Source organism: Varanus komodoensis, unplaced genomic scaffold, assembly GCF_004798865.1.
Source record: "Varanus komodoensis strain SLA01 unplaced genomic scaffold, ASM479886v1 scaffold13_3, whole genome shotgun sequence".
NCBI classification, from domain to species: Eukaryota; Metazoa; Chordata; class Lepidosauria; order Squamata; family Varanidae; genus Varanus; species Varanus komodoensis.
The window spans coordinates 18,472,716-18,499,340 of record NW_025335409.1 but is presented as its reverse complement, the minus strand read 5'-3'; the positions used below and the strand labels follow the sequence as shown (position 1 = coordinate 18,499,340).

General features: G+C 38.7%; 1 protein-coding gene across 1 annotated transcript in view; it reads right to left on the bottom strand.

Moving 5' to 3' along the window:
- PCLO (piccolo presynaptic cytomatrix protein) overlaps window positions 1-26,625 on the bottom strand; it is a gene marked incomplete at its 3' end in the record, with an annotated part of 257,700 nt that overhangs the window by 61,870 nt on the left and 169,205 nt on the right. The window contains exon 4 of the mRNA XM_044423276.1: window positions 2,086-3,489. Coding sequence (XP_044279211.1) covers window positions 2,086-3,489 — 1,404 coding nt within the window. The remainder of the gene's footprint in view (window positions 1-2,085; window positions 3,490-26,625) is intronic.

Genomic DNA, 26,625 nt, shown 5'->3' with positions numbered 1-26,625 from the left:
AAAGAAGGGCTTTCCCTACAGTTATTAATAGGCTTGGATATGGATTATGGTGTTTAATGTAATTAGTGAAATTCTAGATATAAATTTAGAAATGTCACCAAGAATTGTGTTGTTGTTGTTGTTGATTGAAAAACAAGACATAAATGAAGTTAAGAAAGAATTGATTTTAAATTTGATAATGGCAGCCAGGTTAGTGCTGCTTAAATATTGGAAACTGAATTGGGTTATGCAAAGGAATGAATGGTATAAAGAAACATAGAATATGGTAATTAATGATAAATTGACAACAGAAATAAAAATCAAAAAGGGGTAATAAAAGTAACTAAATATAATGAAATATGGGAAGATTTTGTAAAAGCAGTAGAGATTGAAGGTAAAGAGTGTAAGCCTATTCAAGAATAGATGAATTTCTGGAGGGCATATAGGTATAACTGAAGTATATTATATAATGTTAATTGTTATAATATATGAAATGAAATGGAGGTACTTATTGGTCTCCTGGGGGGTGGGTACAGTGTTAATTGTTATTCCTATTCATTAGTTGGTGTTTCACGTGCTTGTATTATTGATTTATTTTGAATGGGATATACTTGTATTTCAGTTGTATTTATGTATGTTTTTACTTGTTTCTGTAAAAAAAATTAAAAGGGGGACAAAAAAAGAAAGGCTTGGATAGAAGATGGTCTTTCAGATCAAAGTGACTGTTGAGCCCAATAAAGGAAAACTTTTCTTATTCTTTTCCCACTCTACTGGTAATCATGCCCAGATAAAAATGGTGATACAGCAGGTGACACAAAAGTATTTAGCATAGATCTCACCTGCAAACCCTTGACTGATTGTTGGAACTCCATTTTCTTGGGCCCCTTTCCAAGTAATATTGGTCCCCTAAAGACTGTACTGTACTTAGCTTTCTATAAGTTGACCATACTTGACAAATGCAGGATGTCAGATACTGGTGGCAGGCTTTTTTAAATTAATGAAACAGTACTTTAAGATTTCCTTAGATTATAAGGAATTTATTTCGTTTTTAAATCTTTCTGTTCGAACATATCTTGTTGATTATGTTATCCTTTAGAGGATAATCTTTTGACCTTTGCTATTGCTGGGAAAAATTAATGTTTATTGTTTTCAGAGGAATTTAAAAAAAATAAACATTTGGGAGAGTCGACAGTTTAAACATTTCAGCTTACCATGCAGTGGAAAACAGCAGTACATGAATTCTAATCAAGGCTTATTCATATATCATGGTAATGTGGCAATGCCAGATCTATCTATCTATCTATCTATCTATCTATCTATCTATCTATCTATCTATCTATTAGATTTATATCCCACTTTTTCTATTTTTAAAGAACACAAAGCTGCTTACATCATTCTCCTTCTCCTGCTCTCAATCTTATCCCCACAACAACAACTCTGTGAGGAAGGTTAGATTAAGAGTCTGTGACTGGCCCAAAGTCACTAATTTGGCTCCATGGCCTGAGTCCCAGATCTATGCTTTTAACCATTACTCCATACTGGCTCTCCAGTGTATTACACTATTATTCATACATATATTTATAGCAATATCATGTATCATTACTGTATAATAACTGTATCATGAAGCTCTGATCTACAGCTGACCATTTCAGATATTTCAGAAATGTTTAAAGGAACCATGCATCAATAGTCTTTCCTTCCTTATATTCATGTTTTTATTATTTTTAGGAATACAGCAGTTCTGAAAAAAATGTAGTAGTGAATGGATGAACCCAATAACAGAGCTGACCATGTTATGTACATCTCACTCCAAAGCCTGAGCATACCAAAAACAATTTATGACTTTTACACTATTCTGTGCCAATAGGATATCCTGAATTGAATTCAGACTATACATGCAAAGCTAACTAGAAACAATACAGCCAAAGTTAAAGCACTCTTAACTAATTGTTCCTTGATTTCGATAAAAGAATTAAGCATATGCTTAACAGATCTTTAGCAAAGAAGCCTAAATCTAAAATGCTTAAATTTGTCTGATTTATGGTAATTGTTTCAAGGATTTGGCCCTATGTTATTCATTGAAGAGAAGAAAAGTAAAATACTTACTGCTTTTTCTCTCAGCATTTCCACATGATCAGGCTTTGGCAATGGCATTGGCTGAGCTGAGACTTCTACTTTGGAGTATTTCTGATCTTTGGAGACAGTTTCTGGAATACCCAACACTAGGTCCTCTTTTTTAATTTTTTCCTGCTTCCTTGTTTCTGGAAGCACTTTGGCTTCTAGCTTTTCTTCACTAAATTGCTTTTCTACTGGTTTCTGTTTGGCCTCAGAAAGTGAAGGAAACTCCTGGGACAGTGGAAACTTGGTGTCATCCTGGAACGCTCTTGCCTGATCACCACCTATCTTGGAAGAAACTGAATCCATCATAGGTGCTTTTACTTTCTTTACCGCCTGAATTTTCTGTTCAACATTTGCAAGCTGATCAGCAGAATCTGCCTTCATTATTTTTGCCTCAGTTAGTTTTGAGTCTTCCTTTGGAATGTGATCAGCGGAAGGTATTTTGGTCAGTTTTGCCCGCTGAAATTTTGGATAGCTTTTCTTAATTTCATCATCTGAGCCTAATTTTGTTAATTTTTCTTGCTGAAGTTTTGGATCTTCTTTTTGAGCATCCTGTAAGAGCTGATCAGCAGATGGTGTTTTTGCCAATTTAACCTGCTGGATCTTTGGATCCTCCTTCCGAATTTGGTCAGCAGACGGTATTTTTGCCAATTTTACCTGGTGGATCCTTGGATCCTCCTTCCGAATTTGGTCAGCAGACGGTATTTTTGCCAATTTTACCTGGTGGATCCTTGGATCCTCCTTCCGAATTTGGTCAGCAGATGGTATTTTTGCCAATTTTACCTGCTGGACTTTTGGATCCTCCTTCTGAATCTGATCAGCTGACATGGTTTTAGTGATTTTCACCTGCAGCATCTTTGGATCTTCCTTCCGAATCTGATCAGCAGATGGTGTTTTGACTAATTTTATCTCCTGATGTTTTAGATCTTCCTTCTGAATGTTCTCAGAACTTTTTGTCATATCTTCCTTTGGCTCTTCCTTTGGCTCTTCCTTTTGAATTTCTTCCAATGGCTTCACAGTCGGTTTTGGCAATTCCTTTGGAATTTGATCAGAAGATGTTGTTTTTGCCAGTTTTTCTTGCTGAGGCTTTATTTCTTCCTTATGAAAACTCTCCTGGATTTTATCAGCAGAAATTACCTTTGCTAACCTGGCCTGCTTTGGATCTTCCTTTTGAATTTCTGGACCTCTTTTTGGTTTTTCCAGTACCTGTGAAGGTCTTGCTATAGTTTGCTGTGGCTGAGATGACTCAGCAGATTTAACCTGGCTCTGAGGAGCAGCTGATAATTTGGGTGATGATTTTGAAACAACAGGAGGTGTCATTTTGTTCATATCCCCAAGCTGTCCTGATAAGGCTCTTTGAGTCTGGCAGTTTAAACACAGCCATTCTTGTGCCTACAATGAAACAAAGAGCAACACATTATGAAAGCAGACATTTTATCTTATATTTATACTTAAGGGGGCAAACAATTTCTTCATTTTGCAAATGTTTCTGATGTGATTAGCTGACAAATAATTAGGGAAATTGGTCACAGTACCCTATCAATCATTTTTAGCAAAGCAAATTGCTGTATTTCATCTGGATTGCAATAGTTAGAGTAATTGTACATATATTTGAATATCATGTCAGAATAGACATCTTTTTCCATACAATTTACTTTTGAAAAGCTGTGTGAAATAATTTATAATTTAATAAATAAAGTATGACTCATCATTAGGGCAAGCCATGTTTATTATGTTCTATTTTCTTATTGGTTATAGTAACACACACAAGTCAAAAGGCTTTATAAGGATGAAAGCATTCCATTTCTCTCAGCCCTGCCTGCTTATTAAAATTTGTTTCCACTGATTAATCAACAACACATTAGCTGATTAATCTTTCAGCATCTTTTCTGCTGAAACAGAAGATGTTACAGCAACTGTACTGTTGTTTGGAAGCCCCAAGTCTGGCTCTAATGGAACTGCTCCTCCTGAGGCACTGCAGAACTATTTTCCAGCACACTCTCCATCATTTCTAGAGGGCATCTCCCATACAGGCTCATGCCCTAACAGGGTTCTTCATCCACATACTGTATATTTATAGTTCAAAAATAACAATGGCAGAGCTATAGTTCCATATTCTCCACATCTCTCTAGACATTTTTACAATGGGATCTATCTAGGCCATTGCTGTGACTTTGATTTGGAACGTAATTATATTTCCCCAGCTGACAGGCTACAGATCTACATAGAAGCACTTTATGCCAGAAGGTTGCTTAAGTTTAGTGAAGAAGCCACAGCTATTCAGTAATCCCAGCCAGTGAAGCAAATGTGTAAGGTGGGCTTCTGTTTCTCAGTTCCCGTATCAGGTTATACAGTGAAGTAACAAGGGTAAAACTTCTTTTCCAACATATGAAGGTTTTTTAAAAGTGACTTGTCAATGCATGTTAAGTTTTAAGAACTGTGTGCTCATTGGAAGGTAGCAAAGCAAAAGAAAGCCTTCATAACCTTATTATGTCATCCACCTCTAGGCTCTTGGTTCCCTGTCAGAATGGTTATCTGTAAAATCAGGTTTTGTACTATGAAGTCATAGGCCTCAGCTTTAGCCTTGTCTTTTCCTCAGTTAACCTAATGCCCTGAATACAAGCTTCTCTCCAGGTCTATCTTTTCACTTTGGGACCCACAAAATGGACACATACTGTTTCAAAATACCTGGAAGTATCACATCCCCCCTCAGTAGGTGAAATTCCACCTCTGAAACTTTGCAGCTTACAAATGCATGCATTTGTGCCAGCTGGCAATCTGTTTTACATTAAGCCACTTCTTATAACAGCTATGTATTGGAATTAGTTCTCTTATTTCAAGGGATGTGCCATACATTTTCACTTCCTTTCTAAACTTGCATTTTGCCTTTCTACATTTTTCTTCAATTACTATCTTGGATATTGATGACTGTCAAAGCAATGCATCTTTGAACTAGATATGCCCATAACAGGAAATATCACTGTGGGTAGTCACATAACATCTCCAGGGTGGAATCTTGAATATTCAGTAGGACTAGTGGAAATTGTTTAAACTAACTCTAAGTAAATGACTATTGTCTGATTTAACATCTGCAAAAACAGCACTGTGAAGACCCACAAAGAATGAGACAAGATTTTTTAGTCAAACAATAGACTTTATCAGCATTCAGCAATGTGTTGGACTACAACTCCCAGCATAGGAAAAGGACAGGAACAATAGGAATTGTAGTCCAAAATATTTGGATGAAGCAACAGAGGGAATGCTGATAGAGTCTATTGATTCACTGTAAAATGGTGACATACCTCATCAAATTCATTAGCATTGGAAATATCAGAATTAAAAGTATAAGCCAATTTTTAAAGTTGTTGTGCAGACTATTTAACTAGTCAGAGCTTAAATGTTCAGTGTTGGCATAAGTTCAAAATTGTTGGGTCTTTCACCAAGAGGTCTCAAATGACCTCTTTGTTAGTCTCTAGATTTCCAGTGAGACCATAGAAGGATCTGCTTCATTATTTATTTACTTATTATTTCATTTTTATGCTGCCTAGTAGCCTGAAGTGCCTGAAGACTAAAGCTTTAGTCTTTTTAGACTAAAAGATCTCTAAAACCCTATTTAACTCTTCACAAATATAACAATAAAATCCTTTGCCAATTTGGGTAGGATGTGTGTGTGTGTGTATAAAAATAAATGTGCTAACAATATATTTTGAAAAACCAAACAAAAACAATTAGGAAAATACCCAAGCTAGAAACATAGATTTAGGTCAACTGAAAACAAAGGTCTCTCAGGAACCTTTTTCCTTGGAGACTGATTGTTCAAATGTGCCAAATCTCTGAAGGGAAATGCTGATTTAGGTACACATTTTAGAAATTTATTTATTCTACCTTTTCCATTTTTTCCAGAGCAGCTTTATAGCCCACAGAAACAAGATACATAATACAGAATACACCAGCACCAAACTGAAATATCAAAAGCAACACACACCAGTTTTACTTGGGATTATCCATGTTTAAAGGCTCATAAAAAAGTTTTTATCTGCCATTGACTTCATAGTAGAACCAGATCCATGAAAACTAGGCGGTCACCACTGAGAAAGCACTCACTCCGATTTGCTCCCTACTTTGCTGCAAATGATTCAGATTTGCAAACAGAACTTCTGGTGAAGATCTTAATGTATGGGTGGGCTGACGTGGAGGCAGTTGTGCCCCGGGGTCAGGCTGCATAATTCTTTGAAGGTAAGCAAATGTACATTGATGAGATATGATCCCAATTCCATATCCTGGCTGCATTTTGACCAGCTGCAGTTTCCAGTAGGCCACTGCTGTTCCTTTCTGGACAGAATGGGCCTTGCTTCAGTTATCTGTGCTCCAGTGATATCCAGGCTAGATTAACACACTGTGTGTGGGACAGTTTTTAAACAAGGTCTGGAAAAATCATTTTGAACCATATGTGGTTGTTTGATTATTCTCATAGGTGCTGAGTGGTCGGGTCATGTGACATCTGAATTGTAGCAGCTGCCAGTGGCTGTCAGTGCATTTCTGGGCCCAAACTAAAGTGCTAATACTAAGCCTTTAAAACTCTGAACACTTTGGTATCAAATGTACTCATTTCTAGAGTAGATCTATTGAGACTTAGGTGGGATTGTGAAGTAGATTATACAGAATAATTTAGGCAAGTACTGCCTATGATGATTTAAGAGCTTTAACAAATGAATTTATGTTTTCTCTCAATCACTTTGAGGCCTTTAACAAATGAAACTATATTTTACATTAATGTTTTATTAAGTAACCTTTTTAAAATTTTATGCTATAAAATTTGCAAGGGAGTGAGGAAGAAAAGGAAGAAGTGGGAAATCACCTTCCATTTGTGAAAATGAGTAGGATCAAGTGGAACCCTCCATTCTGCTAACTGGATAGTCCTCCAATTTTGTCAAATTCTTCTGCAGCCCAGCATACCACTTCCCAGAGTGTTTCAGAGTGTTCCCCAAAACTCTGAAGTAGATTTCTGGGTGAAAAGAAGATGCAGGGGAAAGGAGAACTGGCAAAAATTGACTTCCCTCTCCCTCTTTGTACATCCAGTTTATTTTGTGTATTTATTTAATCTTTCTACCAAAGAATGACACTCAAGGTGGCTAATCATAATATTGAATTAAAACAAAATCTTAATTTAAAAGTATAATCATAAATTAAAAACTCAGTTAAACAAAGCTGTCAAAGAAATATGTTGCAACAATCATAAAATCTAATCAGCACCAGGGCAAAGTCCTGCTTGAATAAAATGCAATAGGCAGGGCAACAGAGAGGGAGCCATTCCAGGGCATTCCAGAGTCGGAGTAGCCACCAAGAAGGTTCTCTCTTGCATTCCCACCAAATGTACCTTCAGTGGTGATAGTCCTAAAAGAAGAGCGGCTGCCAAAAGATCTTAAGAGTTGGGCAGGCTTGTGAGAAGACATTTTTCTGGTAGCCCAGCCTGAAGCTTTTTAGGGCTTTATAGGTCATGACCAGTATTTTGAATTTTGCCTGAAAACATACCAATATCTAGTGAAGGTGCTGTAACAAGAGAGTCACAAGGTTTCTGTAACTGGCCCTTGTTGACTATCTGGCTATTTCATTCTGGGTCAGCTGAATTTTCTGAACAGTTTACAGAAGGCTGTTGGATGTTGAACACATTATACTAGCTGCACAATATTCAACCTGTGGATTATGCCTCAAAGGAAAATTATGGAATAAGCTACTGATCTGAAACAATTATAACACAGACACAAGTGTACAATGGAGGTGTAGGAGAGTTTCTACCATTTTCATCAGCACCAAAAGTCTAGAATAAAAATTGGTATCTAAAACAATAGAATTAATAAAAAGGGTGCACACACACACACACACACACACATGCGCACACATACTCTTACATAAATAAAAATATATAAATGGAAAACTCCCAGTGATCCAATTCATCTAATCCAACTGGATCCAATTCATCTTGTTAGGGTGGGGCAATAACATAGCCTCAAAAATAAAAGTTACAGTAATTCTATGAAGCAAGATTTGATCGCCGCTTTTTAAAACATCACTAAATGGCATTAGCCAGTTTCAACAAAATGCAACATTTAAATATCCTGCTGGAAATGAATTTGCTGAAGAAATGAGGGTGAAAGTAAGATAGAAAGAGACATACAGAAAGACTGCTATATCTATTTGCTACAATAAGCAATTTTGTTTTATGTAACTCGTGAACAGTAACTATGGTAACAAAATAATTTAAGAAAATATGCATCTGCAGCATTGACTAATCTGCTGTTAAAGCTTTCTCTTTGAAATCAGATGAGCTGTTGAAAGGATAAACCCCCGGAAGTGCCATTCCTTAGGGCTTGCATTTAAGGCAACATTTAGAGATGCCATTTCAATAAACAACCAGTTCACCCTGCCTCATGGTCTTGTGAGCCAGTTCACCAGGAAGGAACTTGGAGGCAATGCATTATAATTGCTCTGGTTCTTCCTGGAGGACCAATTTCAGAAGGTGGTGGTGGTGCTTGGGCCACCAGGCTGTGTGTCCTTCAAGCTTATATTACACCAACACAAAAGCTCTGGAAACATACAAAGTTTGGGGGTCAACAATATGTAGATGACACATAACTCTTTTCTCCCATTTCTATTTCTTTTTGTAAAGGTCCTGGATATCCTTAATTGTCACATAGAGGAAGCAATACACTGGGATCTAAATACATGGATCTTAATTCAGGAAAGACAGAAGTGCTCTTGGAAGGAATTGCAGTTTGACTACTGATGGATCAGAACACACTTTCCCTGGAAATGCAAATTCACAATTTTGTCTGCAGCTAGCCTTGATGCTGGATGCCAAATGTGAGCTGTGATCAGGAATATTTTTGCTGTTTTGAGACACCAGCTAGTTCACCAACTACTCCTATTCTCAGAAAATGCAGATCTGGCCATAGTGGCATGAGCTTTAGTTCCTCAGGATTATTGCAATGAAGTCTGCATAGAGCTGCTTTTGAAGACTGCAGAGAAATGGTAAATGGTCCAGAAGGAGGCATCCTGGCTCAGCGCTGCACAGAAGGAACATGTGACATCCTTGCTGCAGCAGCTGCATTTGCTTACACTTTCTTGCTGGCACAATTCAAAGTGCTGGTTTTGACCCTAAAACAAAGCAATATCCTTTTATGGGTTAGAAACCAATATTCTTCCGTATAAATCTGCCTGCTGACTGAGATCACCCCTGTGTCCCAGCATTGCGAGAAATAAATTATCAGGAACAGCAGTAGGGCCTTGGAATGGCTTTGTCTAGCCTTTGGAGTGCCATCCCCTTTTAAGGAAGGCGCTGGAGCTGGTTTTAATATTTTCTAGATTTTGTTTAATTTTTATTGTCACTGTTTTCCATTGTTTCTTCTTGCAGTATTACTTTGTTGTGTTTTAGAATTAGATTATATTGATGCTCTAAACTTGTGTATTATTGTTTTGTTGCTTGTTACCTGTCCTGAGCTTTTAGGAGGGAAAATGTGATACCATCTTTTAAAGAAATTAGCAATACTGCTCAGCTGAGAGCTACTCATGCAGGGCTAACACCTGAACAAACAGTTGCCTCCCTGTGCGGTTTTTTCATGCTATCACTTCAAATTCTGCAATAGCACTGCCAGAAGAAAATGCTGTTGGAAACTGCATACCATTCACGAGGGCTGCTTTCTCAGTTCATAGAAACATAGAAAACAGAGCGAGTCAGAAAGGGCCTCCCGGGCCATCTAGTCTGACCTCCGGCACCAGCCGGCTCCGCTCACGACATGCCCACCATGTGCACGTCCAGCCTATCCTTGAACACTCTTGAGTTCCATAGGCATTGCAACTGATTCTTACGGATATGAGCTTTCCAGAACCTCCATGCACTCCCATCAATGCTGTGGAAATTTCACCTACTAAATCTGTCCTATTTAAGAATGACACTGAAAAATTGGGAGACTTTTTGGTAAGTAGGGATAGGGAAATCAGCAAAAATTGAATTTGTTTGCATTTATGGTGCAAGCATGTCCATATCAGACTGTGAGCTTTTTTGGATGCATATTCAAAAAGTATGCACTCTTCTTTCACTGATTAACAATGTTTTTGAATAATCAGGCAGTTTCTGGAAAGTAAATGAATATGCATTTTTCAGATACACTTTCTCTCTATGAACAGCAACCCAAGCTTGGAAATGATGCACAACTACAGATTGTGCTTATGTGTTGGAGGTGATAGTTGGGCAAATTCTAGTCATAAACACAATGAAGCACATTTCTCATCTATCCCTAGTGATAATTTCAGGACAGAAACTCTTTCTATATAATACTACAGGCTGTTTACACATACTGTAACTCTTCATTTAAGACAATACACTGCATGGAATTTTTCTTAAGTCTATCTTGCTCAATGCTTATTTTGGTACTCTTGTCCAATTACATTATTCTTGCTTGTGATGCATTATATAAATTATGTTTTCAAATATGGTTTCCTGGGGAAACGAAATGATCAAATTACATTATACAAAAGCAGACATGACCATAAGAAGAATGAGATGCTGGCTGTTTGAAGCTGCAGGAAGTGCACTGGACTATATATTAAATGATGCAGACCTAGAAAACCTGAGGACAATGATGAAGTAACATTTTGGAGGTCATAGAAATTCGGTAACTGTTACTGCCATTTCCCCACTTTCACTGCACCCAGAAATAATACGTTAACTTTGCCATTTTCTGTTCCTTTTTAAAACCACTGATATAGGACATCAATGATTACATTATTTCATGCCTCACACACTTCACACTTTATATTCATCACACATACACAAAATATACCACTCAATAACTTTCTGCATGCACATCTGTCTATAGAGCTGGACTTACACTTAAAGCCTTGCTGTCTAGAGCTGAAGTTTTTTGGTTTTGGCTCCACAGAACTTTAATAAACTCACTAAATGGTCTAAAGGCACACAATTGTGTCTGTGCATTTAACAGGTTTTTGTAGAGGCCACACTTGAGTGGAAGACCACTCTCAAATTCTTTGAAGTCCTGGAAGATAGTGCAAAAATTTAGGAGGGTGCAGTTGAGCTTCTGGAATCGTATAAATAGCTGAAGATGGTTGGGGCTTTATAAAGGAAAGGGAAAGAGGGAAAAGGGGAAAAAGGAAAGGAAAGGAAAGGAAAGGAAAGGAAAGGAAAGGAAAGGACTGATGATAAGATTGATAACCCATTTCTGGTTTATTGCCAGATTCTCTTATCATGTTTTGCTATTAATTTTCAAACTTATAAAAGCAACACATTTTACTCTACAAATAGGGGTACATTTATTTTATTTATTTCTATATTGCCCAATAGCCAAAGGTCTCTAGTGATTTAAAACATAGAAAATAAGATAGAAAATACAAAGAGGAATAAACACTTCATAAAAAAATATTATGCACTGCGATATACTGATGCACAGGAGTTCATGAAAATTAGGCACAGCTCACTAAACGCTGTAGAACATATTGCCTACCACAGATAGCAAATGATGAAGAGATGTTATGATGGGTAAAATTAATCAGTTCTATGATTTTGGTGCCAATTTGGTCAACACTAATTTGCTTGGTAAGATAAATACACAATGATTCCTTTCACACAGAAACCAAGAAGTCAACTGTGGAAAAGTACTGTTATCCCTTTCCAGCAACTAGTTTTTCTGGAAGGTTATTTTGATTTTGCTACTGTCTGGGGTTCCATACCTTGTGCCACAGATGCTGATCTTCATACCTTCCCTGCTCTTTCTGGGTTTGGCAGCTGAGGGATCTCAGGGAAGAGATGACTGCATTTTACTCAGGATCTCCAAGTTGCTGACCTCTAATTTATATTAACATCTCTAAGTCTAGCTCTATAGTCCCAGAAGATGTGGTAGCATATGGACACATAATCTTTTGTTCAAGGGAGGTAGAAGCCAATGATAAATGAGAAAAGGAGAAAGAGAAAGGTATATAACTTGTAGAAACAAATAACTCGTGACAGCAAAAAGTACAAAAAACCAAACAAACAAATGAAACAAAAACCCAATCCAGCTAGATACAACACACTTCCAATATTACTGTTTCACACAGTACAAACAGTATAGTGATTCCACACACTTTTCAGTTGGTGCTTCAGTGGGGGAGCCATCTTTGCCTGTCCAACACCTCCCCTGTGCAGCAAAATTGATGTCAGACTGCACTCAGCTAGCCCTTTAGTTGAAGGCCTTTCCAAAGTCAACTCCTAGAGGATGCAATGTGGGGGGGGGGAATCATCCATCCAGTGATCCCACTAGAGACCAGATGGTATCAAGGGATATAGTCCCCCTTCCCGTTATCAGGGAGTGTGGCTTCACCCCTTTGATATAATTCAGGCCATGGATGCACGCATGGGCAATCATCCAGCCTCACATGCACTTTTAAGTTGCCCACCTTGGAGAGACACTTTATATTGTTGGCCTTCACCAATCAGTAGGACTCTGACAAGGACTTTGTTTCTCGCAACTGACAAAATGCAACACAGTGGTACAAAAATCTTATCACATACAATAATTACTGTGATGTGTAAGGTGAATAATTTTGTGGAAATTTTGATTCCTGCCCTTAGAACTCAGTTATGCATAAATAACTGTAATGACTCAGATATACTTAGTTTTATGAAATGAAGATGCTACCTACAAAGGTATATCCTCTATGAGGACATCATCCATTACTTTTAATAGCATGCGGAGGTTTGATGGAATGTAGATTGAAAAGCAGATGTTGTCTTTCACTTCTGAATCATGTACGAGTGGTCCACGTGCAGCCACTGACCACTTTGCATGGCTTGCAGAAGACTGGAGCTCTGGACTGCTACTCTCTTTGTTAACCAGCTGATAATGCCACTAAGCTGCAGGGAAGGGGACCCAGATCACTGATTCTCTGCCACTCATGGCAACAGGAAAGCCACAATGTGCACGAGGATCATTAGTGTGTGTGTGTATTTAGTCTGCATCAAGATTGCATCTCTCTGCTGAGAGACGCGCAATCATTGATAGTTGCTGGCGAATTAGAATTAAATTCTGAAGGGATTAGAAGATACAATCTAAAATGAGTTAAGAAATATAAGAACAGGGAGTTGAGCTTTCTTTTTGTTGGTGACATAAGAGGTAGATATAATCGAGATATGTTAAAGATCATTATGAGTGGGGCTTTTATAAGGAGCTAATAGCATTTGATTAAGTGATGCTTAAGTTAGATGAAATGCTAATAACTTAGTATAAAGAAAATTTGTATAAAATCTATTATAGATAGTAGTTGTCGCCAAATAGATTAGATATTTCTAAAGATGTTAAATGGATGTTGGGTATTTAATTGTAATGGGTATTTTTATTATATAGAGTAGAGGAAGTGGTACAAAAATTCTTAGTTTCTTAAACTGGAAATTTCTTTTTTAAGTAGGTATTGGAACACTAGTAAATAAGAAATGTATTTGATTTTACTTGTAATTTCTGTGGTGAGGAGTCTATTTGTTCAGTACTGAAAAAATGAAGAATTATTCTTTGGCGAAATGATTTTGGCTCTATTACTGAAGGAGCAAGATACTGACTTCTATCAAACTTGGTTTTTTTTTAATTATTGGCTGGAAAAATGGGACTTGGCTTAAAGATGTTTTTATGTTATTATAAATGGATTTTAATATGATTATAGAATGTTAAAAGATATGTGGTAGAGGGCTGACCCAGTATGTCCGATGTATTTGATGACTGATGTTTTTAGTTTAAAAATCTTAATAAAAATCTTAAAAAAAAGAAAAAAGATAGTTGCTGGTGAATTAGAGATGTATGGATGGCCTCTTGATTTTCCTTCTCATGAAAGGTTGTTGTCATGTCTTCTTTTTTCTTTAAATATTTTATTGTGAAATATTTCTATTTTTGTATTAAAAATGAAAAAAGAAAGAAAAATAGTACCCACTCTCCATGGGAACAGAAATCAATACTGGGGCAATGAAGAGAGGGTACTCAATGCAAAATTTATGACTAAGTTGTGCAATCCATCAAAATAAAATGGGCAGGACAGAAGTGGACCTCTCTTAACCAAGTCTGGAAGAGGCCTTTGCTGTCCAGACTTGACTGTGAGTAAACATTACAGAAGAAGTCTGGACATAGGGACAGGCACGGATTAATAATATATGTGTGGAACCTGTATTTTAATTCCATTGCTAATTACTCACAAATAGTGCTTCCCCAGCAGGAAAAGGCTCTGTGTGATGCTGCCTATAGTCTTTGGTTTCTTCTTTAGGGAATCTTTAAAAAAATACTGGGTTCAAGTCAGACAAATGTAAGCCATTTTAAGTCCCACTGCTTTCAAAACACAAGCTAAGCTTCTTAACTATATTCCACAGGATGTTAGCATGTCTGAATTTGACTAGAGTGTGTCCATTTTTAAAACCACAATACCAACTCCATTGTGGGTATTGAGTGTGAGATAATATTTCACTTGCATAAAGATTTATTAATATAGTGGTTTTAATGTGTTTGAAAAAATGCACCCTCAAGCAGGGTTCTGGTGAGACAGAGGGACAAATTAGATATGCCGTTAATTGTTCTAATGCAATTAATTTGCACATTTACTGTAACAGCCTCACGTCAGTGTGAACAGCTTTTGAACTGTGATGGTGATTTTATTTCTTGAGGCAATTTTGAGAAGGAGAAGGACAAACTGAAAGAAGAGAGAGAAAAGACAAGAGCCAACCAGAATGTAGACAGTGAAGGAGACTGTAGTGCCTTCATCCAGCTATGCCTTCATCCAGCTACAAGACATTGGCAAACTGGTCTCCCTAACTACATTCAGCCAAGGGCCCTGCATCAATCATTCATTTCAGAAACTCTAAGGACCTCATTGCACACTCCTAAGGAAAAATACTATAATTTGCTTCCTCTTATGAAATCTGTTAGATTTACCTTGCAGATTATGGTTATACATACTGTTCATTCTGATTATTCTTTCCTACGCATCCATGCGCTCAGCTTTTGTTTGTTACATAATGCCTTTGCTTTGTTCTTACATTCTTCAGAAAGAATGTAAAACTGAGTGGACCGCTCAAAATTGCCTTGCCCTGCTTATGATTCCACTGCAGTGGTTAGGAAGCTCGGGAAGCAAAGCACATTAATGCCTGGCATTATCTCAGTCACCCAGCCTAGTCCATCTGCAAACCCAAACAGGGCAAGTTAGTTTTCAGAACAGAAAGCTCTTTGACGTGAGAATCCATCTGCCCGCTACAATATAATATTAAGGAGGGGATCATAATAACTATGCTGTTTTAAGGCTCCATGACTCCCATCCACATTGTACTGCTGAGTTGGATGTGGACTGCTTTTGTGTAGCCTCACAATCTTCCTGTATTACACCATCACTGTGCGGTGACTGCAACTCCGTCTCTCCTGCAGGAATAAGAGGGGCAGAGATGCCTGGGCTCATGAAAATATTCTGAACTTTACTTAAAAGCTCAGTTTGGCTCATTCCTGTTCTTGGATGGAACTGCTTTTTGGTTTATTCAATGGGAACCTGCCCCCTCATACATTTTTCAATAGTTAAGTGCTTTCAAAAAGCCGTGCTCTTTTCAAAAGTGGTTTGTTTTCAAAGGTTGTGCTTTTTGAGAATGTTGTGAATTTTTCAACTGCACATTTTGCAAACAGAAATACAAGTTTGGGTGTTTGAGAACATTTGTGCTCTTGTTTGTGCTCATGGTTACAAATGGGGCATTTTAAAGCAATTTGCAAACTGAAATAGAATTCCTATGCCTCAGTATTTTACAACTTCTCAAGAAATCTGTCAACTAAAGACCTTGGCCCAGTTTTCATGTAATACTAAACTATAATTCACTACTACATATCAGCTCATTTGAACATCAGACTTGAGTGCTTCTCCAATTATTTCCTTTAAGAAAAGCCTGGAAACATTGGTTTCTTGGTTTTAATTAACTGTAGTTTCTTGTTATATTTAATGGCTCTAAAAAACAGTGAGTTTTAAACATATTTTTTGTAAGAAGCCAAAATCAAACATGCTTCTGATCATGACTTATCCCATTAAATCATTGCTTAATTAACTGCAGTTTTCAGTTAGGGTGTAAGAACAAACTAGGTATGGATACTTCCAATCTCCACTAGGAAAAGATGGTAGAACAGAATTCAAGCAGATTAATTCACATAATACCAAAAGATGATTTAGCATTGCATTCAACCTAAGCCATATCATTTAAGTTGGTGTTAAAAAAAATCACACAAAAGATACAACTTTTGCTTTAGACTGTGTTAGATAACTTGCCATTTACTTAGCACCCTCACAGAGCTTCAAGCTTAATACAATTCATTTTGTGTTCTGAAAGGAAAGAGTACACATAGTCCCCAGATTACAGATGAGTTTCATTCCTGAGAACGCCCTTAAGCCAAATTTGTATGTAAGTTGGATCACACAAGTAAGTCAAATGTTTGTCTTAGTATATGTACATATCTTATCTTTCTATGCATATAAAACACTTAAGAAACACTTCCATATTCACTTAAACATTTTAAACACAATACAGCATTGTAATAATTATAATAATGCATCAATAATAAAGTAACTACAGATACTGGCAAAAAAGAGAGACAGAATTTCTATGTATGTGTGCAAGTATACAGTATTGTATCAAATAAAAAACAAATTTTAAAAAAGTTCTTAAAACAGTTTAGAATATTCTTGAGGTAACATCAATCCTTACATTAACTGATGGAGATGGACCTGCTACTGGTTTGATTGTGCTGCTGCTGGGGGAGAGGTTGTTACCACTGGAGTCACTTTCCTGAAGTAGGATTCAAGGGTTGTTTGTACAGCCATTTTCTTTTACTTATCATAAATGGCCTTGTAGCAGCTGAGGCCTGGTTAGAAGGGCAAATGCTAAAGAAAAACCAAAAGGGAACTATGTGCCCTACATGTGTCCTGAAACACACTGGCTTGGGTACACTCGAGCTAACATTCAAAACAAAAAGCTGTTAATACGGTATCTCTAGGGAACTAGGCTACAACTGATGATGCATCACAAAACTTGTTGCATAGTTTCCTAAAGATATGTTATATAGTTCTCTAGAGAAAGCCATGACTAGTGAATCTCTATCTCTAGCAAAGAGCCATGAATAGGTCTAATGCAAAGCTGTAACTAACTCTAGGGAACTATGCAGCCACTGATGACGCATCACCAAACACGTCATGGAGTTCCCTAGAAATATCCATGGCTTTTCTCTAGTGATAGTCATATAGCATTTATGCAGTCTGTGTATTTGTAAATACGGGTTGTTCATAACTTGGATGTTTGTAACCTGGGGACTTCCTGTACTTCCACATTAGCATTCAGCTGTAACTCATTTTCCTCCTTGTTTAGGGAATTTTTGTTGGCATCACAGTGATGCAGCACACAGCATCACTGTGGCCGTAATGTTTTCAGAGAGACTTCTTAGATAATTGAAAACATTTTTTTTAACAGCTGACCATAGCAACCCCTACTCTCTTGGGTGCTGCTGCTTAATGAAATGGTCTGATTGACTTGCTAGCAGGAATAATGCCATCAGAACAGATAGACCTTAGTGTAGGCAGCAAAAGACCATGTGTAATAGCTTCTATGGTGCTCCTTGGGAATTCAGAAACCTGGCTAGGAAGAGGCTACATTGTGAGGCTTCCCAGAAATGCATTTCTCTCTGTAGCCAAGAGGAGATGTTGAAGTTAATTCAACTATTGCTGTGATTAACACCAAAATCCACATGCATACGTCTCGTGTGTTGACTAAAGGTATTCAAACAATCTTGAGCTGGAATAGGATTAGTCTTCATAGAGCAATGCAGTTTTTCTTTCACTTTTAATTCCAAGACTCATAGCTCCACACCATTTCTATGGACATTCATGAACATAAAACTGGTTCAAATTGGAAGGTTATATTATTTCAATTACTCCTTAGGGCAAGATTTTGATGTTACTCTTGAGACTCTCAAGGGAGATTACTCGCAATTTCCAGCATATGACAACTGATAGACTCCCTGTCACAATTTGCATTTGGCCTTTCTCTTTCAGGAGAACCAGTTTTGCCTATGAGAGCAATCCTGTGGTTCCTGAGTGAGCATCCCAGGGACCATAGAATGGTCCACAAAATATTTCAGAAGGGAAGCCTGAAATATGATCCCAGGTCTTTCCCTTCTTGCAGCTAGTGTGAAGAGAACTGTGACATCTACCTTTCCAAGGTCAGAAATGTGACCTCAAAGGACAGTGAGCAAAGAGAGACAAATAGCAGAACACACCTTTTTGTGAGTGTTCTCAAACTTCCTTTCTTCCTTCTACAAAGTGCACTTGCTATATGGACGGTCAAGCCTTTCTAGCGAAAAAAGATCCAGCAGATGAAAAAGCAGAGAGGCTAGGATTGACCATCCTTTCCACTCTCCCTACAGGCAGCCCAGAAGGGCACAGAAACCTTGGAGACTTCAGGGGCTTTGGAGCAGCAAGGGTGCAATTGATAGGACTGCATCCTAACAAGGCCAAAGTTTGTTATTGTACTAAAAGGGTTTGTCAAATGTATTATGATATAGAGAAAAACTAGATACTTTAATTCCCACTAGAAGACACTTTGGGGATAGTACTGCAGATGGGAATATGGAACTAAAGCCATCTTAAGTGAGGGGACTTCATTATGATCATCTTATTAGGTGTGTGATAAACTCACAAATGCTTACTGGTAAGGAGAGGATGTGCATCAGAATGGAGATCACATAACCTCTCTTATCTTCTGCCTGAGGTTGCTCCCTCTTGTGGCCTGAGAATTAGGCATAGTAGTTGCTCAGCTGTTGCTGAAGTAATTAAAGAATGAAGATCAAGCAGCAGCCCTCTTGTTTTATATTTTCTACTGTAATTATCAGAGTAAAAGAATACTTAAAGTGCACGATTAGACTAAATGTCTCTCACAAGGAGAGTTTGATCAATATTGTTGGTAGTTTATAATACACATTAGAACGCCTATGGGGAGAGATGAGATGAGATGAGTGACCTGTGGCAAAAGCCTTTCTTTTGTTCCCATCACTACTGAATGCATGTTTTGTGGAGAAGTGACAGAAGGCTTTCTTCCTGGCCTCTTCCAGGCTCTGGAATTCGCAGGCAAGGAAGGTTGGGTTCACTACCTTTCCTTTGTCTTTCTGCTGCAGGGCAAAGGAATTGATGAAAGGGGATCCACTGGGATGGGTGTGGACATCTTTTTTATTGTTGTGTTTGACGTTGTGCTTTTAATGTATTTGTTTTTATGATTTTAGTTTTTGTTTCATTTTTCTATTGTTATTGTTAGTCACCTTCAACACCATTTTTGATGGAAATATGGGCTAGAAATTAGAAAGAGATAAAATCTACTATTCCAGTAGCCTGTAACTCTGATATCCATAGATACTCCTGTGACCTGAGAGAAGCTCTGACCCATCCTGTATGCAACATAACTCTTTAGACAATGCCTCAGCTTTTCTTATGGTGCTACCAAGGCCTTTCCTTAGTAGCCTCCCACCTCATGCAATTCAGTGGAGGAACTTGGAAAAGGTCTACTTTAGCAGGAGTGCAATCACCTTCAGACCAGTGTGACTATCACTCTTGAAAGAAGAATGATCTGCTAACAACACTACCATCTTACTAGACTCAGTTTCAGTTTATTGGTTCTCATCCAATCAACTGCGGTACTTAGGCACTGATTCAGACCACTTGCCATGATACCAGTAGAATGAGCAAGCTGGGTGAGCTCTGCATATTGGTGACACTTCTGCTGCTGTCTTTGGATAACTTACCATGGCGTGGGGGATAAAATAAAGCCTTGTAGCACTTCATGACATGACTGCCACAGAACAGGGTGATAATTCCCTGGCTAGAATTGTACCATCAAAATAAAAATGAAAACATTCAACATACTGCCTTACAGAGCTTCAAGCTTAATGCAATTCATTCAGCTGTTTGGTGGCTTATAAATATAAATATAAAAATCAGTCAATCACTTCTGATACTGCTGCTGCCACTGACTGAAAGCCACAGGCCAAGAGCCATTTGGCACTTGTCCTTTGTTTCTATGCCAAGTTGCAGCCTCAAATATCTGGAGGAAAGCAAGAGATACCAACAGCTTCAGACAGTGGGCCCCAGTGGAAATGGGCCCTCTTCTGAGCAGGCTCCACCCTGTAGCAAATTCCCTTTGATAGACTTGTACATGAATGCCATGATACAGAATGCCATGATTGATAAAACACCACAATGAAAACTCAGCCTAAAATAATAAAATCAAAGTTCCCAGCATGTCGGGACCAGAATATTTATTAGAGTGCAGCTGAAGCATTTGTTTCAAACATAAGGTCTGCAGAATTTGCAGAACAAATTGCTGCTAAGAATTGGGTACAAGAGGTAGAGGGACACAGAGAGAGATATCAGAGCATGCAAAACAAAAAACAAGCAACAACAATGTCCTACTGTTGCTTTCACCGAAATGTTGTTGCTGTGAATTCTTTTTTAAAAAATATGTATGGTACATATTTTTACCCAGCTAACAGAAATAAACTTTGATTAAAGTTTAAACAGCACAATTGCAATAAAACAGGTATTTGTGGGAGGGTTTTTTAAGGCAGAAATAAGAGTTTATGTCAGTGATAATCAAAACAGATTTTGTAGTGAAATTAGTCATATTGCATAAGTCAAACTAATGCAGACTTCTCTAAACTGTTACTTTGAGTACTCTAAGCTATTTTTGAGTACAACCCTCAGTATTCTGACTCTTTGCTAGGCTAGGTGGGGCTGCTGGGAGTTGGTATCAAAAATCTCTAAGGGCCCCAAGTTGAGGAAGTTTCAACTAATGTACCTGCTTAGATGACAGTAATATCTGAACTCATTTCAGCTGGACTTTCCACCAAGATATGGGACTGAGACTGCTTTTATTAACTTGGTGATTGCTACCAAGCTGACCAAGGGGTCTAACCTTGTGGACTTTACAGGGAAGGTATTCTACAAATGTGGTACCTTAAATAGCCTTACTCGTAGCAGATCACAGTCTCACTACAGACATGGATGGCATGTGGTACAGTGCACCTTCTGAATAATCTGACAAGGTTCAGAGGGCAGAAGATGTACCCACGATACCAGGTGGTGGACTGGGAAAACCTCTTAAAAGCTAGCCTTTGGCAACTGGTGCTAATTAACAAGCATGTCAGTGGTTTAAAATTTAGCTCAATACCCAGACAACAGAGTTAAATAATATGAACGAAGAAGCTGTTGACAGCAAGACATGTTGAAGGTCAGAACCACTGAATGTTTTCCCATTTGATGAAGCCTATTTGTTGTATTTAAGTCCTAACTAGATTAATTAGTCTAACTACTGCCCATTTAGTTATGGGCACTAAAAACCACAAAAAAAGTCACAAAAAACTCCACAAAAACAGACAAAACAAAGCAAGCAAGCCAATGAAAACTCTTTCCATCATTCTAAGCTTTATAAAAATAGCATCTGTAAAAATACTAACTTGAACCTTGGCGTCACTGATCTACCTAATGAGTTTTATACTTGTGTTACATTTCAGACTGATCCAGTAACAACTGCTACAGATGCAGCATGTTAAAAAGTTTGGAAAATTAACACATTTACCCTTTTTTTAGTCCAGTTTCTGGACAGAGGTATCTTGTGCACTGTTGAAATATGGTTTAGCTATGAAGTGTGAACTGACTTATTATTTTCTACAATCTAAACAAAAGAAACTGAAAAACATATATCATCAGAAACATCAGACATCTACGCATAATCCCATTTCTCTAAATAATAAAAAGAGTTCCAAGTTTGATAGAAGTATGTATCTTCTTTCTCCTCCAGAGACAAAGTCAGCCTATCCATTTCGGCACAGTTCAGAATCTTTTTTAAAATCAGTTCATCAGTGGGTGGTTCTTCGCTCCTCCAATGTTGGGCAAATACAATCCTTGCTGCAGTAATTACATGTAGAATCAAATACTTTGCTTGTTTAGCAACATCATCTGGCACAATGCCTAGTAAGAAGACTTCAGGTTTAAATATTAAAGATTTTTGTAACATTTCCTCAAGCCATTTATGAATTTTAGCCCAATATTTTTTTGCCTTATCACAAGTCTACCAAGTGTAAACTGACTTATTGCTTCCATTTGTAGATAATAGTGTTATACAGTGTATGAACATCGGTCTGGGCAAGCCTTGGCCTTTTATCCACTTCCTCCTCCTCCTTGTTTTAGCACAGTCATGAAGAGTTTTCAAGCTTAATTTCCTTTCCTTTCCTTTTTAATTAATCACAGTTTTCCATGAAGTTTGAAAACTAAACTGTGGTTAATGTTAGCTAAGGTTTACTAAAGCAAGACAGCTTCAGAAAACCTACACGTAGTTGGTTTTAGTAAACTACAGTTAGAACAAACTGGAGTTTGTCCATATGTAGGTATACTGTCAATCTGTGGTTAATAAATAAGCTGAAACATTTGATCTCCTTCTTGCAGCTGTGCGAAGGAGATGAGGACAGAGCGCATGTGAGTCCAAGGCTTGTACATGGTTATTTTCATAATGCTAAACCACACTTAAGTGTGAATACACACAACAAAACATATATGTAGCAAATGAATGTTCATCCCATTTCACCACTCCAGGATGTCTATCCTTGCCCATCCAAGCATAATTAAAATTGTGAAAGCTCAAATTCATGATAGGCATCTGGACTAATGATTTAGAGCAAGGATTTACCCAAGTGCTAAAACAGTAATTTCAACTGAAGGAGCCTGATTACCTTAACAAACGCCATTTGCTTTTTGTAAAACTGCTTGCCTCAGAAAGAAAAAGAAAGGCAAAAGAATGTTGATAAGTGAGAAAAAGAGTTAGTGAGTGTAGAAGACACCCTCTGCAAGGTCTGGCACGCAGTGATCACGCTCCCCCTGTGAGGAGATTGGACATAGTTAAGCGCCGGCACGAGGTCAGGCATGCAGTGGACATGCAGACCCCGCAAGGAGATAGGGTAAAGGGTCAGGCAGACCCTGAGAGGGGATTGGGTGAAGGAACAATGGGGCGAGATTGAGTGAAAGAAGGTAAAAAATATAAGAAGGGTCAGTTGGAGGAATGTGTGTGTGTGTGTCGCTTCCTGCCTGTGTGTAGGGAGCGGGCACCCGGTTGCTTTGCTCAGCTGAATAAAGAAAACTGAACAAATCTCCACCTGACTGAACCTCAATGGCACTTGGTTTGGTGGGTCTGTAAGTCGCCTGGCTAGCAGGGACCTCAACATTTTCTGGCACCCAACGTGGGGCACAAGGGCTGTGTTGTCTTGCCAGAGAAGAGCCTCTCTTTCGGGGAGTCGGCCTTCAGACGAACTCTGGCTGGAAACTGTGGACGCCCCTTTGAGGCCTCGAGCGTGCTCCCACACTCCTTTGGTTGGGAGGTCTCGGCCGGGCCAACTGTGGCAGACACCAGTCAGTTTGAGCCCAGCGCCTTTGGAGATTCACTGAGGCACTTTTGATTACGGTTTAGTCTTCTGGATACTCTAGCGTGAGTAGATCTGGCTCTGGGAAACCTGGGGAGGGGGGTTGTGTGTATGTCTCGTGGAATACAGGAGAAGTCCACACGGACAAGTGAATGTGGAGGACTTAGTACGCGATTCCGTCTCCTCGTGAGGGGAATGGCTGGAACAGTTTTGAGCGAAAGGTGTGTGCGTGCATTGAACACGAGAATACTTCCTGTATCTGGGAAATATCAGGTTCGGGACAGCTGTTCAAATGGGGGGGGGGGTGTGACAGGCCGGCCCTGATTCTATACCCACCGAGAGAGGTTTGTTTGAGTGGAAAGAGGCAAGAAACCTGTGAGGCTGTCCCTGGAATGGGTAACCAGAACAGTTTGTTGGGAAAAAATCCCCCATATACCCCCCTCCCCCAATATGCTCTGGAAGTTTCAAGCCAACTTTTGTGCTTTCCCCTTCATGTCCTTTCCTTGTCAGAAACTGGGAACACTGTTTTAATGTCCTGCAAGTTTTCCAGCCTCTTCCATCTGCCTTACAGCCCTCCTAGGCAGGAAGATTTCCTTCTTGTTAGATTAAATAATTGCATTTGAAATTCCAGGAGGGGATGCAGATGGGCAGATGAAGGATGGAGGAAAAAAATGATGGGGAGATGAAGGATGGGCAGATGATGGGCAGATGAAGGATGGAGGAAAAAAATGTATATACTGTTGAAAATTCTAACAGTAGGAATCCTGCCAGGATTTCCAGAGAGAGGAAAGGGTTTTTCTTTTATATTCTGGGGACATTTGCTGGTAAAGCCTTGGAAATTTGAATGGTTGTGTTTAGTAATTAGCCTGAGCAGTAGCAGGCTGGAGTTCAACAGGGTACAGTGTAAAATGAGGGGAAGACAGATTGCAGTTAACCATTAATAAATATATTTTTGCCCAAATTGGCTGGTTTTTCTCCCCCTGTTGAACTTGCAACTGTTTGGAAAGTGGAGTTAAGAGTGGAAGGTAAAAAGATTTTTTTTCTGGATTTTGTGTGTGTGCCATGTGAGAATGAGAGTGTGCATTTGACAGGAATTCCTTGATTCAAGGGGTGCTTGGTGTGAGTGAGAATTTTAAGAGTTTTAGTAAATGGTGATTGGGTACTTTTTCTAAAAAAAAAAATAATGGAAGAAATGTGTAACTTTTGGGGTAAAGAAAAGAAAAAAACAAATGAACAAGAGAGGAATGGTCTACCTTGCTAAGAGCACTCTGTTATTTAACTGAAGCCTCTTCTCTGGGTTTGGTCTAGCCAACTGAATTCAGGGAAATGTGTGCTGGAAATTATGAATTTCCTGACTCTGTGGGCATTGGCCATCCCCACAGAGCCAAGAAAAGGGGGAATGCTCTGGCAGGAAGGTACTACCACTTTGTGAGTAGTGCAGGAGCAGCACACACAAAGCCTCTGAGCATGTGCAGAGTTCAAAGTACTTTGGGAGGTTAGAGCAGCTCTGCTTTCAGCCACAGGTTGGAGGCGGGCGTGCACTAGTTCTCAGAAGAAGTCTTGGAGTATCTAGAAAACTCAAAAGGAATCTTACTGTCCAAAATATATATATAAAAGCAGTTCTGTAACTGAAGCAAGGCATTTGAGGTTCTTTGAGTGCTCAAAGCTTGTATTGCCTCAGGAAAAATTCTGCCTGGGAAGGCTTGGATTAAAACAAAGAACCTTAAGCATCCACAATGAGGAGGAGCTAGGGGAAGTTTTTTTAAGGAAGGGAAACCTTCTAAAAGTAATGTTGTGAGCATGTGTCAATTGTTTGTGTCAACCATTAAGAGTTTTCCCTCTCCAATAACTTTCCTTTTCCTATGCAACACGGATAAACATGTTCTGAATTCTGAGTATACCATCTTGTTACTACTATGCCACAACTGAATGGTTGGGAGGGAATGGATGAAACTCTGGGGGTGTGTATGTGTGTGTGTCCATGCATATGCAGTGGGAAGGATTTCTTTTCAAATCAATGAGACTACTTTTCCCTTTGAGTTCAACAAGAAGTTTGTTTCCTTTTTCTTTTTTGCAATGTTGCCAAATAGTTTTGATCAGACTCAAAACTTTACAAGGAAAAGAATTTGTGAGATGTGTTTTATACCAACATTAAAGCGGATAATGATGATGATAATGATTGTTATTGGCATTATTGTTGTTGTTGCTGTTGATGGTGCTAAAAGAAAATTTCCCTTACAGTAGCCTAATGTTTGTTGGGGACTGAGTCTAGTTGCCAGCCCAAGGATGTGGGCAGCTAAAATGGCAAGTTCTTTTCCTAAATAAATAAATAAATAAATAAATATCTTTCCATTAACATAAGCACTCATGTTCATCTAAGTGCTCAAGCACTGATTGTTTACTGAAATGTATGTGAATTCAGGTTTGTTTGTACTCACAATGGGTTGGTGCATTTTGTATCTATGTATGTGTCTGCACTGGACAAGTGTGGGGAGAGGATCAGGGCTCTGGGAGCAGGGTTTTAGAGGCACTGCAGGGACTGACAGGACTTCTACAAAGAGAAGGCCGGTATCAGGGAGGATGGGAGGGAGGAGGAGGCTGGGGACTCCAAGGAAAGGAAGCGGTGGGAAGGAGTTGAGGTGCATGGACACCAATGCTAGGAGCATGGGTAATAAGCAGGAAGAGCTTGACGCTCTCCTGGGAATAGGAGGGTATGACCTGGTGGGAATCACAGAAACTTGGTGGGAGGAAAGGCAAGACTGGAATGCGAACATAGAGGGGTATCATCTTTGTAGAAAGGACAGGAAGGGAAAGAGGGTGGGAGCATGGCTTTATACATCAGGGAAGGGATAGGATGCAGTGAGATAGAATGCAGCACAGATGGGGATTCGGTAGAGGCAGTCTGGGTGAAACGTAGGGGTTTTGACAGGGAAAGAGACCTGACAGTGGGGGTATGTTATCGCCCTCCAGGTCAACTTGAGACCCTGGATGATGTCCTGACAGGCCAGATTCTAAGGATATCTCG